General features: G+C 45.5%; 1 protein-coding gene across 3 annotated transcripts in view; it reads right to left on the bottom strand.

Moving 5' to 3' along the window:
• The window catches only part of LOC135213708 (uncharacterized), a 107551-nt gene that overhangs the window by 74138 nt on the left and 9970 nt on the right, over positions 1-23443 (bottom strand). For all 3 annotated transcript variants that reach the window (XR_010314187.1, XR_010314188.1, XM_064247815.1), the window contains exons 2-3: positions 5152-5367; positions 4817-4976 (exon numbers count right to left, since the gene is read on the bottom strand). Coding sequence is in view for 1 of the 3 variants with exons in the window: in XM_064247815.1 (XP_064103885.1) it covers positions 4817-4957 (141 nt within the window). In the remaining 2 variants the exon portion in view is untranslated. The remainder of the gene's footprint in view (positions 1-4816; positions 4977-5151; positions 5368-23443) is intronic.

Genomic DNA, 23443 nt, shown 5'->3' on the forward strand with positions numbered 1-23443 from the left:
TTTATCTTCCGAGATATTGAGGCTTCTGTGTCTAAAAACTGCCGCCAACATACTGCAGTATCCCTTAATTGTAGATACCACCAGACCACATTCTTCCTTAAGAAAAAGGAAGAAATCAGCAATTTGGGTCACAGAGGTACTGGAAGAGGAAACTTTCTTCCTCTTGCACCAACGTCTGAAGACATCCCACTTTGACTGGTATACTCGCAAGGTGGAAGACCTCCTAGCTCTTGCGATTGCTTTAGCAGTTGATGATGAAAAGCCTTTCGCTCTGACAAGACTTTGGACGGTCTGAAGCCAGTCAGACTGAGAGCGGGAAGGTTTTTGTGATACCTGTCGAAGTGGGGTTTTCTGAGTAAATCGTTCCTTAGAGGGAGCGATCTTGGGAGGTCCACTAACCATTCCAGTACCTCTGTGAACCATTCTTGGGCCGGCCAGAAAGGAGCGATTAATGTCATCCTCGTTGAATCTGACTCTGCGAATTTCTTGAGCGTTACTCCCAGAATCTTGAAGGGAGGAAACGCGTATACATCGAGCCCCTTCCAATCTAGAAGTGCATCGATCCCTATCGCCCATGGATCCGAAATGGGAGAGCAGTATAGATCCAGTCTTGCATTTCTTGAGGTGGCGAACAGGTCTATGTGCGGCCCGCCCCACAACTTCCACAGGCTCTGGCATACATCCTGATGAAGTGTCCACTCCGTGGGAAGGACCTGCTCTTTCCTGCTGAGGAGATCTGCTCTTACATTCCTTTCCCCCTGTACGAATCTGGTGAGAAGCCTGACTCTCCTTTCTTCGGCCCACAGAAGAAGGTCTCTTGCTATTTCGTACAGAGAGAAGGAATGCGTTCCCCCCTGTTTCCTGATGTATGCCAGAGCTGTGGTGTTGTTCGAGTTGATCTGAACGATGGAGTCTCGGACGTTGGACTCGAAGGCTTTCAGAGCCAACCACACAGCCATCAATTCTTTTCTGTTGATATGCCAGGTCACCTGGTCCCCCATCCAGGTACCTGACACTCCTAGAGTTCCCAGAGTCGCCCCCCAACCTGTCTCCGACGCGTCGGAGAACAACACTAGGTTGGGGTTCTGGGATTGCAGAGACAGACCCTGAGCAAACCTGTTGGGATCTGTCCACCACACAAGTTTCTCCTTGATCTGTTGAGATACGGACAGGGAGAACGTCAAATCCTGAGAACGACGACTCCAATTCTGATGAAGAAAGAACTGGAGCGGTCTCAGGTGCAGCCTTCCTAGGGAAACGAATTGCTCCAGCGAGGAGAGCGTCCCCAACAGACTCATCCACTCCCTCGCCGTGCATACTTCTTTCCCTAAGAAGGCTGTTACTTTCTCGAGGCCTTGGGCTATCCTTTCCGGAGACGGAAAAGCCCGAAAACTCTGAGAGTTCATCAGGATCCCCAGATAAATGCACTCTTGTTTGGGGATTAAGCTTGATTTTTGGCAATTGACTAGAAGTCCCAAAGAACTCGTCAATTCCAAGGTTTTCTGTAAGTTCTCCAGACAATGATCTTTCGAATTGGCCCTTATAAGCCAATCGTCTAGGTAAAGGGATATCCTCACCCCTTCCAAATGAAGCCATTGAGCTACATTCCTCAAGATTCCCGTGAAAACTTGGGGGGCCGTCGAGAGGCCGAAGCACAGAGCCCTGAATTGATACACTCTTCCCCCCATCATGAACCTGAGAAACTTCCTCGATGAAGGATGGATCGGTACATGGAAGTAAGCGTCCTGTAAGTCCAGTGACACCATCCAGTCCCCTGGATGAAGAGCTGCCAACACCGATGACGTGGTCTCCATCGTAAACTTCTTTTTCTCTACAAAGAAGTTCAGGGCGCTTACATCCAAAACCGGTCTCCATCCCCCCGAGGATTTTGGAATTAGGAAAAGGCGGTTGTAAAAGCCTGCTGATTGAAGGTCCAACACTAGTTCTATTGCCTCCTTTTCTAGCATCTGATCTACCGCTAGACGGAGGGCTTGGTTCATGATGGGGTCCCTGTACTTGGCCGTCAACTCCCTCGGAGTGGTCGTTAAGGGAGGTCTTGAGGTGGAAGGGATGAGGTAACCCCTTTTTACGATTGAGAGGGTCCAGGAATCCGCACCTCTCTGGGCCCAGACTTCTGCAAACCTTAACAGTCTGGCACCCACCGTTGTCTGAAGGACTTGTTTCCTATTTCGAAGTCTTGGCAGACTTAGAGAAAGTCTTCCCTCTCCTGCTGGGTCGTCGTCCTCTAAACGAAGAGGGTCTGGAGGAAGAACCCCCTCGAAAGGGTTCCTGAACAACTGTCTTCTCCTTTCTACTCTTGACAGGGAAGGACGGACGAGGCTTCCTCGCCGACTGAGCCAGAAGGTCCTGTGTAGCCTTGGCTGAAAGCGATGTCGAAATATCCTGTACTAGTTTTTGAGAAAAAGTTGAGCGGAGAGTTTCCCCCCGCCAAAGAAGACCTCTGTGCGTGTGAGACGGACTTCGTCAAGAAGGAGCAATACATGGATCTCTTCTTGACCACTCCTGCACCAAACAAGGAAGCGATCTCGCTCGCTCCGTCCCTTACTGACTTATCCATACAGGATAAAACGCAATGAAGGTCTTCTGGCGAGAAAGACTCCCAGAGACTCCCAGAGACCAATCTAGGAAGTTGAAAACTTCGAGCACCTTGAACATTCCTTTTAGAATGTGATCGATCTCGTTCATGGCCCAAGTCGTCTTAGCCGAGTTAAGAGCTGATCTCTTTGTAGCATCTACTAAGGCCAAAAAGTCCGCATCAGCCGAAGACGGGAGACCCAGACCCAAGGGCTCTCCTGTCTCATACCAAAAGCCAGTACGTCCAGACAGTCTCGACAGTGAGAAGGCAAACACCGTTTTCCCCGCTTCTTCTTTGGAGAGCAGCCAGGAACCGAAGCTCCTAAGCGCCTTCTTCATGGACAGGGTTGGCTTCATTCTAACACACGATGATCCCTTCGTTGCCTTGGACGTCGAAAACAACGAGTGCGGAGAAGGAGGAGCAGTAGGGCTAAGGGAATCTCCAAATTCCTGAAGTAATAGCTCTGTGAGTTTCTTATAAGAAGAAACCACTGCAGTTTTGTTAGCTTCTTCGTCCGAGCCATCCTGGCCTTCTTGCAAAGGTGAACGAGGAGGATCCTTTGAAGAAGAGGCGGTCCTTACAGGAGAAGAGCGTCTAGTCGAAGAATGATGTCGCACAGGAGAAATCAAGTCCACAGGTGATCGGCAAGTCGAAAAAGAAGAATGCCTATCACGCCTGGACTGTCTGAGATCGGACTCCCGCTTCGAGTTAGTAGATATCTTGAATGAAGGAGAGACTGGGCTCCTACCACGGGAAGAACCGTGTCCAGAAACAGGGCACTTACGAGGGGGAGAGCGCCTACTAGAATCCTGGCGCCTGTCGCGAGGAGAGCGGCTACTAGGCGCCAAGCGCCTATCAGGAGTAGGGCGCTTGAGAGGCTCTTGGCGCCTCTCTAGCGGAGAGCGGCTGTCAGGAGTAGGGCGCCTCGCAAGTGACGAGCGCCTACCAGGCGAAAGGTGGACACGAGGCTCTTGATGCCTATCCAAAGGAGAGCGGCTTCCAGGAGAAGAGCGCCTACCAGGCGCATGGCGCCTGCCAGACTCTTGACGTCTGTAAGGAGAAGAGCCCCTAACAGGAGATAGGCGCCTACGAGTTTCTTGATCCGTAACGAGAGGAGAGCGGCTGCCAGGCGACGAGCGCCTACCAGGAGAAGGGCGCCTGCGAGGTTCTCGGAGTTGATGAGGAGAAGAGCGTCTTGAAGGAGTCGCAGAACGGAGCCTGTTCTGCAAGGAGCGTCTCCTTCTTGATATGATCCAAGGCAGCCTGGGAGCGTACTTCAGGATCTGCCGAGGGGACGCCTGACCGGTGGGGGCTCTCCCTAGCTCTCTTGTGGCTTTCGACTTTCCTCCTCCACTGGAACTGGGAGTCTGGAAGAGGTCTAGGCCTGGAGGCACTACGGAGCCGGTCAGACGCACCCTCCACAACACTGGGGGCACTGCACTGATCACTAACACTGCCACTCTTACCTTGCTCTAATAAGCGAATCTTTAACTCCATGTTATGAATCGTAGCCTTCAAAGCCGCCGCCTCCGAAGACGAATCTTCGGCTTCAGCGCGGGGAGCAGGGGCTGCAACCTGGGAAGGAGGTTCTACTTCTACATTAAGGTTAAGGTCAGATTCTAACTCGCTAACTCTAGACCTACTCGAGCTTCTAGAGGAAGCTTTGCGAACTCTATCTTTCTCCAACTTCCTTATGTAGGAAGAAAGAGCCTTATATTCATCCTCATTCAGCCCCTCACATTCCTTACATGGGTTACTAAACGAGCACTCATTCCCCCTGCATTTCATACACACAGTGTGAGGGTCAACCGAAGCTTTCGGCAACCTCACCTTACACCCTTCAACCAAGCATACCCTAAACATAACAGGAGTCTTAATTACTGTATCCAAATCAGACATGATTCAAGCAAAATCCAGCGCAAAGTCAAAAAACGGTCCACAAACAGCGTATGCCAAGCCAAACAGAACGATTACGTCACCAAAAAATCCAAAATTATCTCCAGGTAAGCGAGAATCGAAAATATTTATCGAGAGGAAACCACAACAGTTGATGTTGTTCCCGGCGACAGAGAAAATCTGAATAGAAGATGGGATTGGTTCATACTCCCGCCACCCAGCGGCGGGTAAGGTAGACCACCTGACCTACCTGTCGCGTGTGCCGCGAGATTTGAAATTCTGTCAGGAACGTCGGAGACTATAGCTACAGCATCTTACACTCACCTGTACCTCTTCAGCTACTTTATCTAGGTCCAGCCGATGAGAGGCATGCAACTCTTTTCTTCTTTTTACACGGAAAGCTTGACCGGAAATGCGAGCCTTCTGACGGATGCAGGATATCATTTCACTCTCCTCCACATCCATTTTCTTATCTTCAACTGGTCTGTGTAATAGATACAAAATTACAAACATTTAACCTTTAAAATAACTGTACAGAATGACAGAATCCAGGTCACTTTTCATAACAAGGATATTTTATTTTAATATGAATGCAACACATTGAATTCTTGGAATATGTAGTTGGTAGCACAAGTCCAGATTTTGCATTACGTCAGTACCTTTCCGGTTCCAAGGTCTAAACAGCAGACTGAATGCTTCCTTATTGAGATTATCCACACCACAATAACTTGCTAGCCACCCCTCCTGTTGTTCATGTACCTCAGAACCTCAACTTCTTGGATTATCCAATGCTGGTCGGTAAACCTTATTGAAAGCCTCTATTTCAAACACTCGATAAGCTGTTTCATTTGGATTTCTCAATATGACCTGAAATGCTTGTTAAGGAAAAAATATACCTGAACAATTTACAACTTAGCAACTCTGCAAAGTGGTGCAAAATGTGTCACATTATGGTAATATATAGCAAAACAACTTTGAGAAAGAGATAGAGACCGACAGAAAGAAATTAAGTAAAATTAATGCAGCATGTGTTTTCTTCAAACAACCACATGACAGAAATGTAATCAGAAATGTCAGCTTCTTCTATATATTGCAGGAATGTGATACTTTCATCATTTACTAACACTAAAATCATATGAACAAAAAAACACAAAAAAAAAAAAAAAGAAAAAAAAAAGGAGGGATTGTGTTAAAGCACCTCACATACTAAAAAGGATACGCAAGTGATTAACAATGACTTGAATCTTTGAATGAAACACATTCAAACGGCCACGAATGTTTATCAGAGATCCAAGATGTATTGAATGGGGCTGATATCTTGTTGATTTTATGATGCTCAATAGATGCTGGTCTATATGTTCAATATGTTTCCTGTGACCTGAAGATGGGGACGATTCTTGAAACAGTATATTTTTAATGCGATCTTCAGGAGGTAAATTGTCAACATCTTTCTCTGAGATGTTGCAATTCAAACCTAGATCCTCATGTTCATGGTCCTTCCTTCTTCTCTTAAATTGGGTACAGCTAATTATGCCTGTCCCATCATCAACTGCAATAGAGTAATATCACAGAGCATATGAAAAACCTAGGTAATTAATTACAATAATAATTGAGCTTCAAAAATATTTTTTGTTGGTTTGTATGGTGTTTTTACGTTGCATGGAACCAGTGGTTATTCAGCAACGGGACCAACGGCTTTATGTGACTTCCGAACCACGTCGAGAGTGAACTTCTATCACCAGAAATACACATATCTCACTCCTCAATGGAATGGCCGGGAATCGAACCCGCGACCACCGAGGTGAGAAGCAAACACCACACCAACCACGCCACTGAGGCGCTAGGCCTCAAAAATACTTCACTGATTTGTAACATGTAAGACTATATTACTTGAGTATATTCTACTTAGTGAACAGACAAATGCCAAAATTCACAAAAATTTAGCATGGAAGACATTTAAAGTGTAGCCTGTGTGTACAAGAGGAGGATGTGAAGCATACATGACTCAGCCAAACAGTTTAACCATTCATTAGATGTGAAATAGAGGAAGGCATGGTACAGTTTATCAAACAAAAAAGTCAAACCACCAAATTCCTTTGAAGCTTGGCAGGAGTCTTCAGGAAAAAGTAATCAATACAAAGGTTCAAGAAATGAGTTGTTTTAATCCTGAACAATGGCAATGGAGGAAACAGAAAAAGGTTTGGTACCAAACAACTATTACTGCCCAAAATTATTTATAAAATAGTTCATCCACCCCAATGTATCACTTTACTAAAGTCATAGAGCTTCCCTGAAAGAGTTGTTCTTCAATTAGGCATGAAAATTTAAGCATGATAAAGCTGAAGTAGTTAAACAGCTGAGTAAAAAGTACTCAAAGGGACTGACAGTGTGCAAACATGTACTCATCCTCCAGAATTACTGAAAACAAGGAATCTGTGGTAAGTTATGAGGTCTGTCAGTGAATTTCCAAACACCAATGACACCTGACCAACACCTGACCCACTGCCCTCCAACACCCAATCATAATTATTATAAAAAGTGTTACGAGTATCATCCTTGCAGTATGAAGAGGACAAAATTGACTAGCAATTTCAAGTGGTAACCAGTGATACTAGGTTTCTTACTAGGGCATCCACCTGATAAAGAATTCCTGAATGCTTTTAAATCACACCTTTATAAGCAACAAAGATACATTCCATCTGTAAGAAATCTGCTAAAACCAGTTGTGAATGAGCCATTCAAGAAAATCATGAGATACCATCATTACAGTAAGTTGCCATGCTAATAAAACTAATCAATAAGCAAGGAGCATGCCATCTACTAAAAACATAAGCAGTTAACCTACACTTTCGCAAGTTAGTGTGCCACAGCAAGCTCATTTTATTCATAAACTAAACAAATGAACCAGAATAAGAAACTGATTTAAAAGATTGTCATGAAACTTACAACTGACAGCCTATGAGAACAGAAAACTAACAGAGCTGTAGCTTACAGAATGAAAATGTGAATAATGCTGAATAAAAGTAATCTTTAACCAATGAACAACTGAAGAAGTCACTGCAAGCCGAGGTTTACTCATTTCTGGGCCAATAAAGAACTATGACTACCTCTCACTGATAACCACTGCAGCAGCAGAGATGTAACTCAACTAACCTACCAATATTTACTTTACCTCCTAAACAATCATCACAGTTATTATCCTAGTTTCAAATAAAATAAGGTTATGTACGTATTGGCAAATAACTTACGGTCTAATATGTATACACATGGCAAAACACCTACTGTCAAAAAGAGTGGTATCCCCTTTAACAGCTATGCTGACAACTGTGCCAAGAATATCAACGTGCGTCACAATTTCATCTCCAACATAAAATTTGTTTTCATTTAAGGTTAAGTGACCCAAAAAAAGCTTTGAATGAGGCTTCCTTTTGAAGGGACCTTTTTTCTGAGCCATTCAACTTCAGACACAAAAGTGATTGAATCTTAGCAACGGCCAAAGAGTAGACTTCTGGAAAAAATAAAACATGTAAATGAATAAAATACATGCATAAAAATGTTCAAAAAAGAAGCTTACGAAATGTATATTACAACAAACATTCATAATTAAACAGCTGTTTGTATGTTGTATTGTTTGTAAGTTGGTTACTGCACTCCTCATGCCTATTTAAGTGCACTATAATATAACATCAATACGGTACTGTACACATTTCTTCCTGAAACACAATATGTACCTATACATATAGCACTGTAAGTACAGAATAGATGTGCGAAACAAAATTTGAGACTAACAGGGGGCAAAGGGGAGAGCATCAAACAAAATCTTAATTTGCATTCCTGTTTGTTTGTATCTCTGAATGTTTTTAAGTTTAATGTTCTTAAGTAGGGTGTTGTCTGTATACCATAATTGTTTTTAACACTAACCTTAGCATCTCAAAAACACAAACACATTCTGAAACTAAAATAATTTCACATAAGGCAAACAAAAATAAAATATTGTAAATCATGATCTGGCTATATGACTTTGATTAAATATTTTCCTTATATGATACTCTCAATAAAATTAATAAATTAAACTGATGCCCTTTATGATCAGAAGTTCAAATGAACACATCAAAACAGAAGCTATTTTAGAAAAACACATCCACATTACTTATTATTTGGCACAGAGGGACATTGAGGAGAACGTATGAAAAACATCGTTTACTATGAATTAAGAATCAAAAGGGTATCAAGTCAGTCATTGTTGAGCAATCACAGTACGTAGAGATATCCTATCATGGTCTTTTTTCATCCATGTACATTAGACCATTTCAAAAACTCTTGGGTCATACTCTGTGTCTTGAATCTCCATGTAAATTATGTCTAATTGCACTGCAATTTTTAAAATGAATAAGCTTAAGAGCATGACTATGCTTGATTATTTTTTATTTTCCCAAATTACTAAGGCAAGTCCTGAAAGATTGCAAAACGTATTTTGAAACAAATAAATATGACCACTGTTACATTTCACTTTAGAAAGCTTGATCATGTACATATGAAACATGAAATTTTCATTATTAAAATGAAGTTTTATTGTATACTTACCGAACAATTATAGAGCCGTGATTTCCACGAGCGGCAGGATACTAAATTCAAATTTAGCGCGTCGGCGTCGCCAACACTGGTGGTGATGACGTCATCTCCCTCCACTCGCGGGAGAACCAGGTACAACTGCCCAGGTGAATCCAATTCTTTCTGCCCGTCCGTCCACCTAAGGGGAGGAGGGTGGGTATAATCATAATTGTTCGGTAAGTATACAATAAAACTTCATTTTAATAATGAAAATTTCATTTTTATTGTAGTGTCTTACCGAAAATTAATTATAGAGCTGATTACACATTTATGGGAAGGTGGGATTCAGTGGGACCCCACTAGTATTTTTAAATGGTTTACATTTATTGCAATACCAGTAAACACTCAAGGTGTCTGTTGTACCTTACCTTGTAAGAGAGCTACAGCAGACTGTTACTGCCTCTGGTCGGTGCTCTTCTTACCATTGTAGAGGAATTGGAATTTGACCAAAGTTAGCCTCTACAGGAGTGGAATCCTTCCGTAGTTCAAGCGAGTCAAGGCTGACTGACGGAGGATAGTAACAACAAAGATTGCCCTTGCCCTGGGCTAAGACCAGAAATTCAATCATACAAAACATTTGTCACCAACACCAGATTTAAAAAAACATATATACCCAACCATTGTAAAATCTGACCTAACAGACTGGTGAGTATCCCAGGTACTCAGTACCCCCAGCTTCCCTTGAACTCGACAACCTATTCAAGGTGAAAAGTTAGCATAGAGGTGACGACCCCTGTGCCGTTTCTCCCAACACCATGCCAGAAACCGCCACCGGACCTAACGTTTTACAATTCTCGAAAAACCGTTTCTATCTCTTTGAGATAATGACTCGCAAAAACCGAATTCGATCTCCAGAACGTGCTCTGAAGAATCGAAGCTAAAGATAAATTCTTTCTGAATGCTAAAGAAGTTGCCACTGCTCTAACCTACCTCGTGAGCCTTTTAATGACCTCTCCAGAAACGGAAAATTGTCGTTCTCTCGGACTGCGAGTTGAGCTTCCCTGATAAGCTCTCTAATAAAGAACGATATAGCATTCTTAGAAAGAGGACGAGAGGGATTTTGAACAGAGGTCCAGAGCTTAGAAGATTGTCCTCTAATACCCTTAGTGGCAAACAGATACTGCTTAATAGCCCTGACTGGACATAAGAGCCTTTCTTCCTCCTCATGTCCAACCAAATCAGATAAGTTCCTTACCACAAAACTCCTCGGCCAAGGATTAGAAGGATCTCATTTTTGGCTAGAAAGGTCAAAGATACCGAAAATACAGCATTGCCTTGAGAGAAACCGACTCTTTTGTCTATAGCGTGCAATTCGCTGACACGCTTAGCAGAAGCTAGTGCAATAAGAAAAAGTGCCTTCTTAGTCAAGTTCCTGAGTGAAGCCGACTTCAAAGGCTCAAACGGTGGCCCCATGAGGAACTTAAGCACCACATCTAAGTTCCAAGTCACTGTATCTTGCGGGAGCTTAGTGGTTTCGAAAGTACCTAATGAGGTCCGACAGATCTGAATTGGAGGAAATATCCAAACCTCGATGTCGAAAAAACCGAAGAGAGCATGGCTCTAAGTATCCTTCTGATGGTCGAAGGAGCCAGTTTCTTAGAGTTGTCCTAGAAATAGAAGAAAATCTGCTATTTCTGTTAAAGAGGTCGCAGAAGTAGAGACTTTAGCACTTCTACACCACTCTCTGAAGATTCTCCACTTTCCTTGATAGAGTTTGTTAGAAGACTCTCTCCTACAACGAGCGATAGCTTCTGCAGCTCTTCTTGAAAATCCTTTCGCTCTGACAAGATTCCGGGATCAGTCTGAACCCTGTCAGAGCTAGAGCGGACAAGTTTTGGTGGAACCTCTTGAAGTGCGGTTGTTTGAGAAGCCACTTCTCTGGAGGAAGAAGTCTGGGGAAGTCTACTAACAACTGGAGAAGGTCCGGGAACCAACTCTTTCCTGGGCCAAAAGGGAGCGATTAACGTTAGTGTTACATTGCTGTGCGACATGAACTTGTTCAGCACCTCTCTTATTAGACCGAACGAGGGGAAGCATAAGCTTCCAGACCCGACCAATCCCAACAGCATTTGCTGTGTCCCCGACCAAGCTAGAGGATCTGGGACTGGAGAACAAAAGAGAGGAAGACGGTTGTTCCTTGATGTCGCGAACAGGTCTATTGACGGTCGTCCCCAAAGGCGCCAAAGTTTCTGACAAATCTTTGTTGTCCAAAGTCCACTCCAGAGGTAACACTTGCTGTTGACGACTTAACTCGTCCGCCAGAACGTTCATCTTTCCCGGAACAAATCTCGGGACTAGGCTGAAACCTTCGCTTTTCGTTTGACCACAGGAGGAGATCCTTGGCTACTTCGTACAGAGAGAAAGACTGAGTCCCCCCCTGTTTCCGCACGTACGAGAGAGCCGTGGAGTTGTCGGAATGCACTGCCACTACTCGACCTTCTACTAAACTCCGAAACTGTCTGAGCCCCAAGAAAATTGCTAACAGTTCCTTTATATTTATTTATGTGGAACTTCTCCTTCTCCGACCAAGCTCCTGAAGTCCGTTGATTTCCCAGTAGGGCTCCCCAACCTGTGTCCGATGCGTCGGAAAAGAACTGTAGGTTCGGGTGATGGGTGGGTCGTAAATCTAACCCTTCTTCCAACCTTGCTCGAGAGAGCCACCACCTTAGGTCCTCTTTTATTTGATCTGTGACAGGAAAGGTAATCGAGTCTGGTTGTGTCTTCCTGCACCAAGAGGCTCTCAGGAAAAACTGCAGAGGTCTCATGTGCAGTCTTCCCAACGTCACAAATTTCTCCACTGACGTCAATTTGCCCAGGAGCCTCATCCACTGATTGGCAGAACTTACCTTTTTGTCCAAGAACTCCTGAACTGTCTCCAAGGACAGCCTTGAACCCTTCTTCCAGGGGACAGAAAAGCCCGGAAAAACTTGAGCATTCAGAATCATCCCCAAATAAAGGATGCTCTGAGATGGAACCAACTGGGACTTCTGTTTGTTGACCAGAATTCCTAACTTTCTGGCAAGATCCAGAGTTGTTCCAAGGTCCTTCATGCACCGACTCTCTGATTCCGACCGGAGAAGCCAATCGTCCAGATAGAGGGAGATTCTTCTCCTAATATGTGCAGCCAGCTTCCTATCGGGGATAGAACCCTGGTGAAAACTTGAGGAGCGGTCGCTAGTCCGAAGCAAAGCGCCCGAAACTGAAACACCTTGCCTTCGAACATGAACCTCAGGTACTTCCGAGATTCGCGATGTATCGGAATGTGAAAATAAGCGTCTTGCATGTCCAGAGATACCATCCAATCCCCCTGTCTGATGGACTCCAGAACCGACGAGTGGTCTCCATATGAAATTTTGTTTTCTGGACATGCAAGTTCAGGGCGCTCACATCCAAAACCGGCCTCCAGCCCACCCTGATGACTTGGGAACTACAAAAGGCGATTGTAAAAGCCTGGAGGAAATCCCTCTTCTATCTGTTCTATCGCTTCTTTGAGAACAAGCGCTTCCACTTCTGCGGCTAGCGCCAGAAATTTGTCTGAGCCCGGAGAGTATGCCTGGAATGGAATTGGCACAGGTGAGAGCAAGGGAGGTGAAACGAGAGGAATACGATAGCCGAACTTGAGTACTTGCACTACCCAGGCTTCTGCTCCTGTTTTGTTTTCCATTCCTCCCAAAAACATAGCCAGCCTGGCTCCCACTGGTGCATGAAGAACCGAGCTTTCATTTGGAAGGTTTGTTAACCTTGGCCGAGGCCTTAGACTGAGGTCGCAAATTCGACTTCGGCCGAAAGAAGCGCTTGGGTTTCTCCCTCGAAAAGGCACTTGGGCCAAGAGGAGAACCGAAGGAACAGTCTCCACAGGAGCTTTAGGTCTCTTAGTAGACTGTGCCAGTAAATCCGAAGTAGATTTCTTATCTAGCGCAGACGAAATTGACAACACTACATCGTCTGGAAAGAGGTTATCTTTCACAAACGGAGCAAACAAGAGAGCAGACTTCTGTTGGGAAGTAACCCTTTTAGAAGCAAAGGAGCACCAAAGTTGCCTTTTCTTAGGGTACCAAGGCGATGAGCGAAGCTAACTCATCACATCCATCCCTAATGGATTTGTCCGCACAGGACAGAACACCAATCCAATCCTCCGCTAACTCCTGAGAAAGAGGAAGGACAATCTTCGATCTTGGCCGCTAAAGCGCCAATAGTCCAATCAAGGAAGCTAAAGACTTCCAAAAGTTTAAATTGATTCTTTACAACGTGGTCCAACAACTCAGGCGCTGTAAAGAAAACTTTCGCTGCGGCGAAAGCAGATCTTCTAGAGGAGTCGATTAAACTGGAGAAGTCTCCCTGGGAGGAGGCAGAACTCCCAGAGAAGGAGCTTCCCCAGTTACATAAAACCTATACCTCTTACGAAGCAAACTTAGAGGGAGGGTAAGCAAAAAGAGCCTTCCTAAGTCTCTTTTCATAGACATCCATTTTTTCAGTCTCTTTCAACGAATGTCTAACCGCTTTAGATAGAACAAGTTTTGGGAGAGGGTCTGAAGTTTTCCTCCTCATCAAAAAAGTCGAAGTTGGGGTGGGGGAGCGCGGAGCCGCTTTCCCTCAAAATAATCTGGATAAGATACCAGAAGAAATCTAAGGAAGACGTGAATAACACGAGAGGTGATGAGAATCCTCCTCCTCTACTTCTTCTTCATTCTCCGATACCGACCGAAGAAGTAGACGGACTACAACCGGATCTGAAGGTTTCGAACCACCTTGGACTCATTCATCCAGTTGGTTAACATCTCTAACTGCTTGCGCAAAGGCGCCAGAGACGAATCAAAAACAGTTAACGTAGGCTTGGAAGAGCCTAAATGTTCAGCAGGAGGCGGAAAAACTACTTACTTTGCCTCGCTCTGAGCCGCCGAAATTCGAGGCGAAACAGGCGCATCAGGCGTAACAGACGAAAAAGTGCCTAAAGAAACACCCTTAGAACTGCTAGCTACAGCGCTAAAACCACAATCTCTACTAGTAGATGGAGCCGAAAAAGGCACAGATTGAGGCGACGAACGAGCCGCTAACGGCCGCGGCGCAACCCTACTCTCAGGCTCCTTATACCGCTTGACTGGAGAAGACGAAAAAATCGGCGCCTGAAACGCCTCTTTAAGGGACGCGAAACGGGCGAATCTCGCCAAGAGCGCCGCGCGACCGGAGACGAATCGCTTGAATCATTCGAAAGGCGTCTGACCGCAACACCTTTCCAACGCTTAACCGAGCCCTGTTGAGGCGCAACAGGCTCACAAGAGAGGCGCCTGTCTGTGGGGCAAATCCCGATCGACTCCCTTGGACTTCCGGTATGTCTTCTCCCCGGTGCGGGGAGCTGGACAGTGACCTTTGTCTAGGAGACGTGTCAGGACAAGACAGACCGCCACCCTCAACTACACTCTTACCTGAAGCCGCTTTCTCCAAAAACGTCTTAACTGAATTACCAAGTTGCAAAACCGTATTCGCTAGTACCGAAAATTTCTGATCTAACCTCGATTCCAGACTGGCAATGGTGTCGGAAGAAACTACACGGGAAGCCGGAGAAGTGGGATTAGTAGGAGGAATAGGAGGTGTAGTTTAAAGGAGACATAACAATTTGAGGAGAAAACAGGAGGAAACAGAAGGAACAGAAGCATCGCAAGACGAAGCAGAGCTAAGTCTACTTTCCCTAAGCGCTGCTTTTCTAATTCTGTCTTTAGCTAATTTCTCCGAGTATGAACTAAAAAACTTCCATTGAGAATCAGTCCAATCACTACACTCGTTACATGTTCGATCTGCTGAACAAACCTGTCCCCTACACTTAACACATTTAGTGTGAGAATCATATTCTAACTTGGATAATCTAGTTTTACATCCTGAGATGCAAAACCTAACTCCCGACGGACTAGAATCCGACATGGCAACGCCTAAATAAAAAGCAAAATAACAACAACGCCAAAAAAGAGTACTTCACCAATTCCGAAGATCAATTCCACAAGAAAAAAAAGCGAAGCAAAGTCATCCAACCGCACCGACCACCGATGTTCACCGGACGCCGGCAGGAAAAGAATTGCATTCACCTGGGCAGTTGTACCTGGTTCTCCCGCGAGTGGAGGGAGATGACGTCATCACCACCAGTGTTGGCGACGCCGACGCGCTAAATTTGAATTTAGTATCCTGCCGCTCGTGGAAATCACGGCTCTATAATTGTTCGGTAAGACACTACAATAAAAATTTTAATTAATTTGTATTTTTCATAGCTAACAAACCTTAGGATAAATCTTCTGGAACATTTCACCAAACAGAAATTATTCACAGATTGTACAATATTGTACTGACCAATAACTCTTTATAATCCTCAACTCTTCACAGATTTTCATACTAGCCTAGAAAAGCTATGTAAAAAATGTATGGTACATCTTGAAAATCAGTAATATGAAGGCAGATATGATAGATGTCATCACATACAGAATAAAATTAGAAAAAACATGACCCATTTTGATAAGTTAAGTATCTCTTAGTTTTACCAGACCACTGAGCTGATTAACAACTCTCCTAGGGCTGACCCAAAGGATTAGATATTTTGATGTGACTAGGAACCAATTGGTCACCTAGCAACGGGACCTACAGCTTATTGTGGGATCCGAAACACATTTATATCGAGAAAGGAATTTCTACCACCAGAAATAAATTCCTCTAATTCCACGTTGGCCAAACTGAGAATCGAACTTCGGACCACCGGATTGGCAGCCTAGCGCGAAAACCATTCGTCCAGCGAGGAACTGACCCATTTTGATAACTTGTGTCTTTAGAATAATGCATGACATGTCATCTGTAATGAGATAACTGCAGACCTATTAACGCTGCAGTAAAAATATTAGACTAAAAAAAGTAAACTCTTTAATTACTAGAAGTACGCTTTACGATGTGGATCTGAACTTGTTTCTTCTCTTATAATAATTATGTTTACCCCATAAGCATACGGCAGTGTCGTTGGACTGACTGATAAGGAAATTATAGCAAAAAGGCTTACCAATAATGTATCTAGTTCACCATCTGCAGAATCACATGAACTACTCAATGCTTATACTGATAACCTTACAGCCAGAGCAACTTTGACCAATAATGCTGCCTTAAGGGTAGCTTCTGCTTGTTTAATCTTAGCTGAAGGTTTTCAGGATGTGCAGTTATTGCATTTCTGGGGGAATCAGGCTAATCAGTACAACAGAATTAGGAAAAAGGAAATACTTTATGGCATCCTATTGTGATATAGGGGCACCCCATGCTGCATACCTCGCCTTGCCTAACCTAACTTAATCTTGGAGCAGGCACACTTTGGAGGTAGCATTAAGCCTTGCCTGGTAGAAGACTAACTCTAATGCCCACTAGTTCTTGGCAAGAGCTTTGTCCCTGTAGATCCATACCCGCCACATCATTATAGCTATCCAAAAGATGCACTTTACCTGTTACCTTACTTTATTTGGTCATTGTGGGAGGGGAAAAACACATACAGTAAAGAGGCAACATATAGTGATTTGCTGTGCGGAAGTGCAGTTACCACATATCAAATGTCTTCTCATGCATGCAAACTAATCATATTGCCACAAGCAGAATACAAGGATTGTTTGGCCATTGATGTAATTTGGCGAAAACATTCTAAGAAAACCACTGTCAAAAAAACAATAATTTTTCCTCATATAGTATTATGCAACACAAAAATATCAAAATACGGCAAGATTAATTAGGATTTGGTTATAATCACCCTCTCATACATGTGTCACAACTGAGGTGGAAGGGTTAACATTATTCCAAACTAGACAGAATTGCAAAAGTCTACACGATATGACTTTTGTACACTGACAATGCGCTTCAATCATGTACTATTAGCTACCAAAGTTGCACATCATTGGAAAAAGCCTCCCTTAGCCTATGACAATGATGGAAGTGGGTAAGCTACATGTGATCCTTAAGCTAGACTGTTCTGAGTTTGGCTGGTTGACTAACTTTCAGCTATGCTGGGCTAGCCTAGGATATAGTAAAGGGTTACCATACAAGTTTCTTTCCTCTTTGCACATTTTTCGTCTATGATGGTGAATTGTAAAGCACGCTGTGTGGTAACTGTGCTTGTGGATATAACCTTACTCTATTTAGGTATGGTTGTTTACAAACTAAAATGGGTGACCCCACCACACTATGTACTGTTTTAAGAAATTAAGTACTATTACGGATCATGGGCCCTTCCTGTCTAATTATCCCAGGATTCTAACGTTAAACCAAGGGTTGAATGATGGTAATTTTTTAACTTTTCTCTCATGAAGTTTGAGGGGGGGAAAAAAAAAAAAATGAAAAAAATGAAATTTTCATTATTAAAAATGAAGTTTTATTGTAATACTTATTACCGAACAATTATAGAGCCGTGATTCCACGAGCGGCAGGATACTAAATTCAAATTTAGCGCGTCGGCGTCGCCAACACTGGTGGTGATGACGTCATCTCCCTCCACTCGCGGGTGGGGGGGGGGAGAACCAGGTACAACTGCCCAGGTGAATCCAATTCTTTCTGCCCGTCCGTCCACCTAAGGGGAGGAGGGTGGGTATAATCATAATTGTTCGGTAAGTATACAATAAAACTTCATTTTAATAATGAAAATTTCATTTTTATTGTAGTGTCTTACCGAACAATTATAGAGCTGATTACACATTTATGGGAAGGTGGGATTCAGTGGACCACTAGTATTTTTAAATGGTTACATTTATTGCAATACCAGTAAACACTCAAGGTGTCTGTTGTACCTTACCTTGTAAGAGAGCTACAGCAGACTGTTACTGCCTCTGGTCGGTGCTCTTCTTACTATTGTAGAGGAATTGGAATTTGACCAAACGTTAGCCTCTACAGGAGTGGAATCCTTCCGTAGTTCAAGCGAGTCAAGGCTGACTGACGGAGGATAGTAACACAAAGATTGCCCTTGCCTGGGCTAAGACCAGAAATTCAAATCATACAAAACATTTGTCACCAACACCAGATTTAAAAACATATATACCCAACCATTGTAAAATCTGACCTAACAAGACTGTGAGTATCCCAGGTACTCAGTACCCCCAGCTTCCCTTGAACTCGACAACCTATTCAAGGTGAAAAGTTAGCATAGAGGTGACGACCCCTGTGCCATTTCTCCCAACACCATGCCAGAAACCGCCACCGGACCTCAACGTTTTACAATTCTCGAAAACAGTTTCTATCTCTTTGAGATAATGACTCGCAAAAACCGAATTCGATCTCCAGAACGTGCTCTGAAGAATCGAAGCTAAAGATAAATTCTTTCTGAATGCTAAAGAAGTTGCCACTGCTCTAACCTCATGAGCTTTAACTCTCAGAACGGAAAGATTGTCGTTCTCGGACTGCGAGTGAGCTTCCCTGATAAGCTCTCTAATAAAGAACGATATAGCATTCTTAGAAAGAGGACGAGAGGGATTTGAACCGAGGCCCAGAGCTTAGAAGATTGTCCTCTAATACCCTTAGTGGCAAACAGATACTGCTTAATATCCCTGACTGGACATAAGAGCCTTTCTTCCTCTCATGTCCAACCAAATCAGATAAGTTCCTTACCACAAAACTCCTCGGCCAAGGATTAGAAGGATTCTCATTTTTGGCTAGAAAGGTCAAAGATACCGAAAATACAGCATTGCCTTGAGAGAAACCGACTCTTTTGTCTATAGCGTGCAATTCGCTGACACGCTTAGCAGAAGCTAGTGCAATAAGAAAAAAGTGCCTTCTTAGTCAAGTTCCTGAGTGAAGCCGACTTCAAAGGCTCAAACGGTGGCCCCATGAGGAACTTAAGCACCACATCTAAGTTCCAAGTCACTGTATCTTGCGGGAGCTTAGTGGTTTCGAAAGACCTAATGAGGTCCGACAGATCTGAATTGGAGGAAATATCCAAACCTCGATGTCGAAAACCGAAGAGAGCATGGCTCTATATCCTCTGATCGTCGAGGAGCCAGTTTCTTAGAGTCCTAAGAAATAGAAGAAAATCTGCTATTTCTGTTAAAGAGGTCGCAGAAGTAGAGACTTTAGCACTTCTACACCACTCTCTGAAGATTCTCCACTTCCCTTGATAGAGTTTGTTAGAAGACTCTCTCCTACAACACGAGCGATAGCTTCTGCAGCTCTTCTTGAAAATCCTTTCGCTCTGACAAGATTCCGGACAGTCTGAACCCTGTCAGAGCTAGAGCGGACAAGTTTTGGTGGAACCTCTTGAAGTGCGGTTGTTTGAGAAGCCACTTCTCTGGAGGAAGAAGTCTGGGGAAGTCTACTAACAACTGGAGAAGGTCCGGGAACCACTCTTTCCTGGGCCAAAAGGGAGCGATTAACGTTAGTGTTACATTGCTGTGCGACATGAACTTGTTCAGCACCTCTCTTATTAGACCAAACGGAGGGAATGCATAAGCTTCCAGACCCGACCAATCCAACAGCATTGCGTCCACCGACCAAGCTAGAGGATCTTTTACTGGAGAACAAAAGAGAGGAAGACGGTTGTTCCTTGATGTCGCGAAACAGGTCTATTGACGGTCGTCCCCAAAGGCGCCAAAGTTTCTGACAAATCTTTTGTTGTCCAAAGTCCACTCCAGAGGTAACACTTGCTGTTGACGACTTAACTCGTCCGCCAGAACGTTCATCTTTCCCGGAACAAATCTCGGACTAGCTGAACCTTCGCTTCGTTTGACCACAGGAGGAGATCCTTGGCTACTTCGTACAGAGAGAAAGACTGAGTCCCCCCCTGTTTCCGCACGTACGAGAGAGCCGTGGAGTTGTCGGAATGCACTGCCACTACTCGACCTTCTACTAAACTCCGAAACTGTCTGAGCCCCAAGAAAATTGCTAACAGTTCCTTTACATTTATGTGGAACTTCTTCTTCTCCTTCTCCGACCAAGCTCCTGAAGTCCGTTGATTTCCCAGTAGGGCTCCCCAACCTGTGTCCGATGCGTCGGAAAAGAACTGTAGGTTCGGGAGATGGGTCGTAAATCTAACCCTTCTTCCAACCTTGCTCGAGAGAGCCACCACCTTAGGTCTCTTTTATTTGATCTGTGACAGGAAAGGTAATCGAGTCTGGTTTGTCTTCCTGCACCAAGAGGCTCTCAGAAAAAACTGCAGAGGTCTCATGTGCAGTCTTCCCAACGTCACAAATTTCTCCACTGACGTCAATTTGCCCAGAGCCTCATCCACTGATTGCAGGAAATGACAATTTTGTCTAAAATTGCATTTTTCCTAACTATACAAACCTGAGGTCCTTTTACAATAGGAAGATACTAGCGGCAGCTGGATAGGTCGTAAGCTTTCGAACAAGGGGTTCGGTAGTTAACTGCTTGTCCGACAGGCGCGCGCGCGCGACTGGGAGGTAAACAAATCACTTTTGCTTTGGCCCAAGCAAAAACTGCAGAGTGAGGGGTGGCATGAGGTGGGGCTAGTGTAAAAGGACCTCAGGTTTGTATAGTTAGGAAAAATGCAATTTTTAGACAAATTGTCATTTGTTCCGACACGGCATACAAACCTTCGGTCCTTTTATACAATGGAAGACTCACTTCTTGGTGGGTGGAATCTGAGTCTTTTGTGAACAGACTGGTGTTCGCCCTACCTTGGAAGCTTCCCTGGTCGTAAGAGCGAGGGAGGGATCCAAGCCTCTGTCGATTGATCGGGGTGTGCACCGCAGGATCAATGGTCAGACCTCTGGACCGAGTACTAAGAGAGGGCATGCGCATCTCTTAGTACCAGCAATGCAAGAACTTGTTCCTGTACAGGAGCAAATATAAAGTCATGGGTTGACTCTTGTAGGCATCCACTTCCCCCCCTTGAGAAGGAAGTGGTGGATATTCTGCTCCTATCCCTAGTGAAAGGGAGGATGGGGCTCTGTCATATAGCTCACCTGCATCTCGTCCTCATCCAGCGTAGTGACGACCATGGCCCTCTGCCCACAGGTAGAGGGGAAGGAAAAGATGGGAAGAGAGAGCCAGTCACTCACTCACTCACACATCCATCCACACAGTCACACCAGGACTCGATGCTGTTCAGCCTGCGAGGTCTGGGTAGCTACACAACTTGTTGAGCAGCCACCACGGGTCCCCAAGGAAAGGTATCCAAGGACCTGTGGGCAATATCCCGAAGGTAGAAGGCAGTAAAGGTAGTCTGGTTAGAACCAGACCCCTGCCTTCAGGACCTGCGCCACGGAGAAGTTCTTGCGAAACGCCAACGAGGGGCCAATACATTCTGACTTCGTGAGCTCTCGGACGGGACGTACGGATGTCGTCACTACCATCAGCCTCATACGCCCTCCTGATGACTCACGCAGCCAGAATGAAAGAGTGTTCTTGGATACTTCTTTCTTGGTGACCCGGTGCTAACGAAGAGGCGTCGACACTCAGGCCTGAGGTGTCGAGTTCTCTTCAGGTAGCGCCGTAGCGCCCTCACAGGACAAAGCAGCATCTCATCCGCATCATTATCGGTGAAGTCCAATAGGGAGGGAATCGTGAATGACTCGAACCTGTCATCAGGGACTGACGGTTTTCTGAGTCTTCGCAACGAAGTTCGGGACGAAATCGAGCGTCACGGATCCCCATCCCCTGGAGTGTCGTACATCATAGGAAAGACCATGAAGTTCCCCTACTCTCTTCGCCGATGCCAGGGCCAGCAAGAAGAGGGTCTTGAGGGTCAGATCCCTGTCTGACGACTCTCGGAGTGGCTCGAACGGTGTTCGAGTCAGACTCCTAAGGACGAGAGTCACGTCCCACGCAGGGGGCCTGAGTTCCCTGGGTGGGCAAGACCTCTCGAAGCTCCTCATCAGCAAGAGATCTCGAACGAGTTCGAGATGTCCAACCCCCTCAGTTTCAGGACGAGCGCCAAGGCGGCTCTGTATCCTTTCACTGTGGGACTGATAGGAGCTTCTCTCGGCGAAGAAAAACGAGGAATCCGCTACCTGCTGAAGAGTGGCTCTGAGAGGAGATAGACCCCGTCTACGACACCAACCACAGAAGACGGCCCACTTCCCCTGGTACACAGCTGCAGAGGACTGACGGACATTTCCAGCCATCTCTGTTGCTGCGCTACGAGAAAAGCCTCTCGTTCGCAAGAGATGGTGATAACAGCCAGCCGTGAAGACGTAGGGACTGGACTGCTCGGTGGTACCGCTCGACGTGTGGCTGGGCGAGAAGGTTGTGCCAAGGGGTGGGGGAATCTCTCTCGGTTCTCCTGCGAGAAGAGCCAGCAGGTCCAGGATACCAAATGGCCTGTGGCCATTTGGGAGCCACCAGGATCATCCTGAGATTCGGGGTGTGACCAGCGCTCGACTGATCACCTTGCGAATCCAGGCTGAACGGGGGAAAGGCATAGACGAAGAGGTTGTCCCACGGGTGTTGACGAGCGTCCTCTGCAGCTGCCCATGGGTCCGGCACGGCCGAGAAGAACACCTGGAGCTTCCTGGTTGTGCCGGGTGGCGAACAGATCCACGACTGGTCGCCCCCACAGGTCGAAGAGCCTTTCCGCCACGTCCTGGTGTAGAGACCATTCGGTCCCTATCACCTGATCCCGACGGCTGAGCGTGTCTGCTATACATTCCTCTTCCCTGGAATGTAGCGTGCCGACAGCTCTATTGAGTGTGCCTGAGCCACTCGTGCACCTGCCGTGTCAACTGGTACAACGGGAGAGACACTAGGCCCCCCTGTTTGTTGACGTAAAGCCACCACCGTGGGTGTTGCGACATCAACACCACTGAGTGTCCCATCAAGCGGTCCTGAAACTCTTGGAGAGCGAGGAACGCTGCCTTGAGTTCCAGTACATTGATGTGAAGGTGCTTGTCGTTCTCGTCCCCACACTCCTGAAGTCAGCAACTCCTCCAGGTGTGCGCCCCCCTCCCTCGGTCGATGCGTCTGAGAACAGCTGCATGTCCGGGGGGGAGTGCGCAGAGGCACTCCTCTTAAGAGGTTCCTGTCGTCGAGCCACCAGGCTAGGTCCTGCCTCACCTCCATGTGTCAGTGACACTGGAAAGCTTGGGGGATCCGTCGCCTTGTACAAAAACTCTCCTTTAGTCTCCATTGAAGAGACCGCAGGTGAAGACGCCCGTGAGGGACTAACTTCTCGAGTGACGACAGGTGTCCGATCACGACTTGCCATCGCTGAGCTACCTGTTCCTGCCGAGACAGGAAACTGTGGCTGCCTCTCTGAATCTGCTGATCCGCGAGTCCGCGGGGAAGACTCGCCCTGCTAACCGTGTCGATCAGCATACCCAGGTACTTCATCCTCTGCTTGGGCTCGAGATCGACTTCTCGAAGTTCACAACGTCCCCAGATCGCGACAGA

Source organism: Macrobrachium nipponense, chromosome 43, assembly GCF_015104395.2.
Source record: "Macrobrachium nipponense isolate FS-2020 chromosome 43, ASM1510439v2, whole genome shotgun sequence".
NCBI classification, from domain to species: Eukaryota; Metazoa; Arthropoda; class Malacostraca; order Decapoda; family Palaemonidae; genus Macrobrachium; species Macrobrachium nipponense.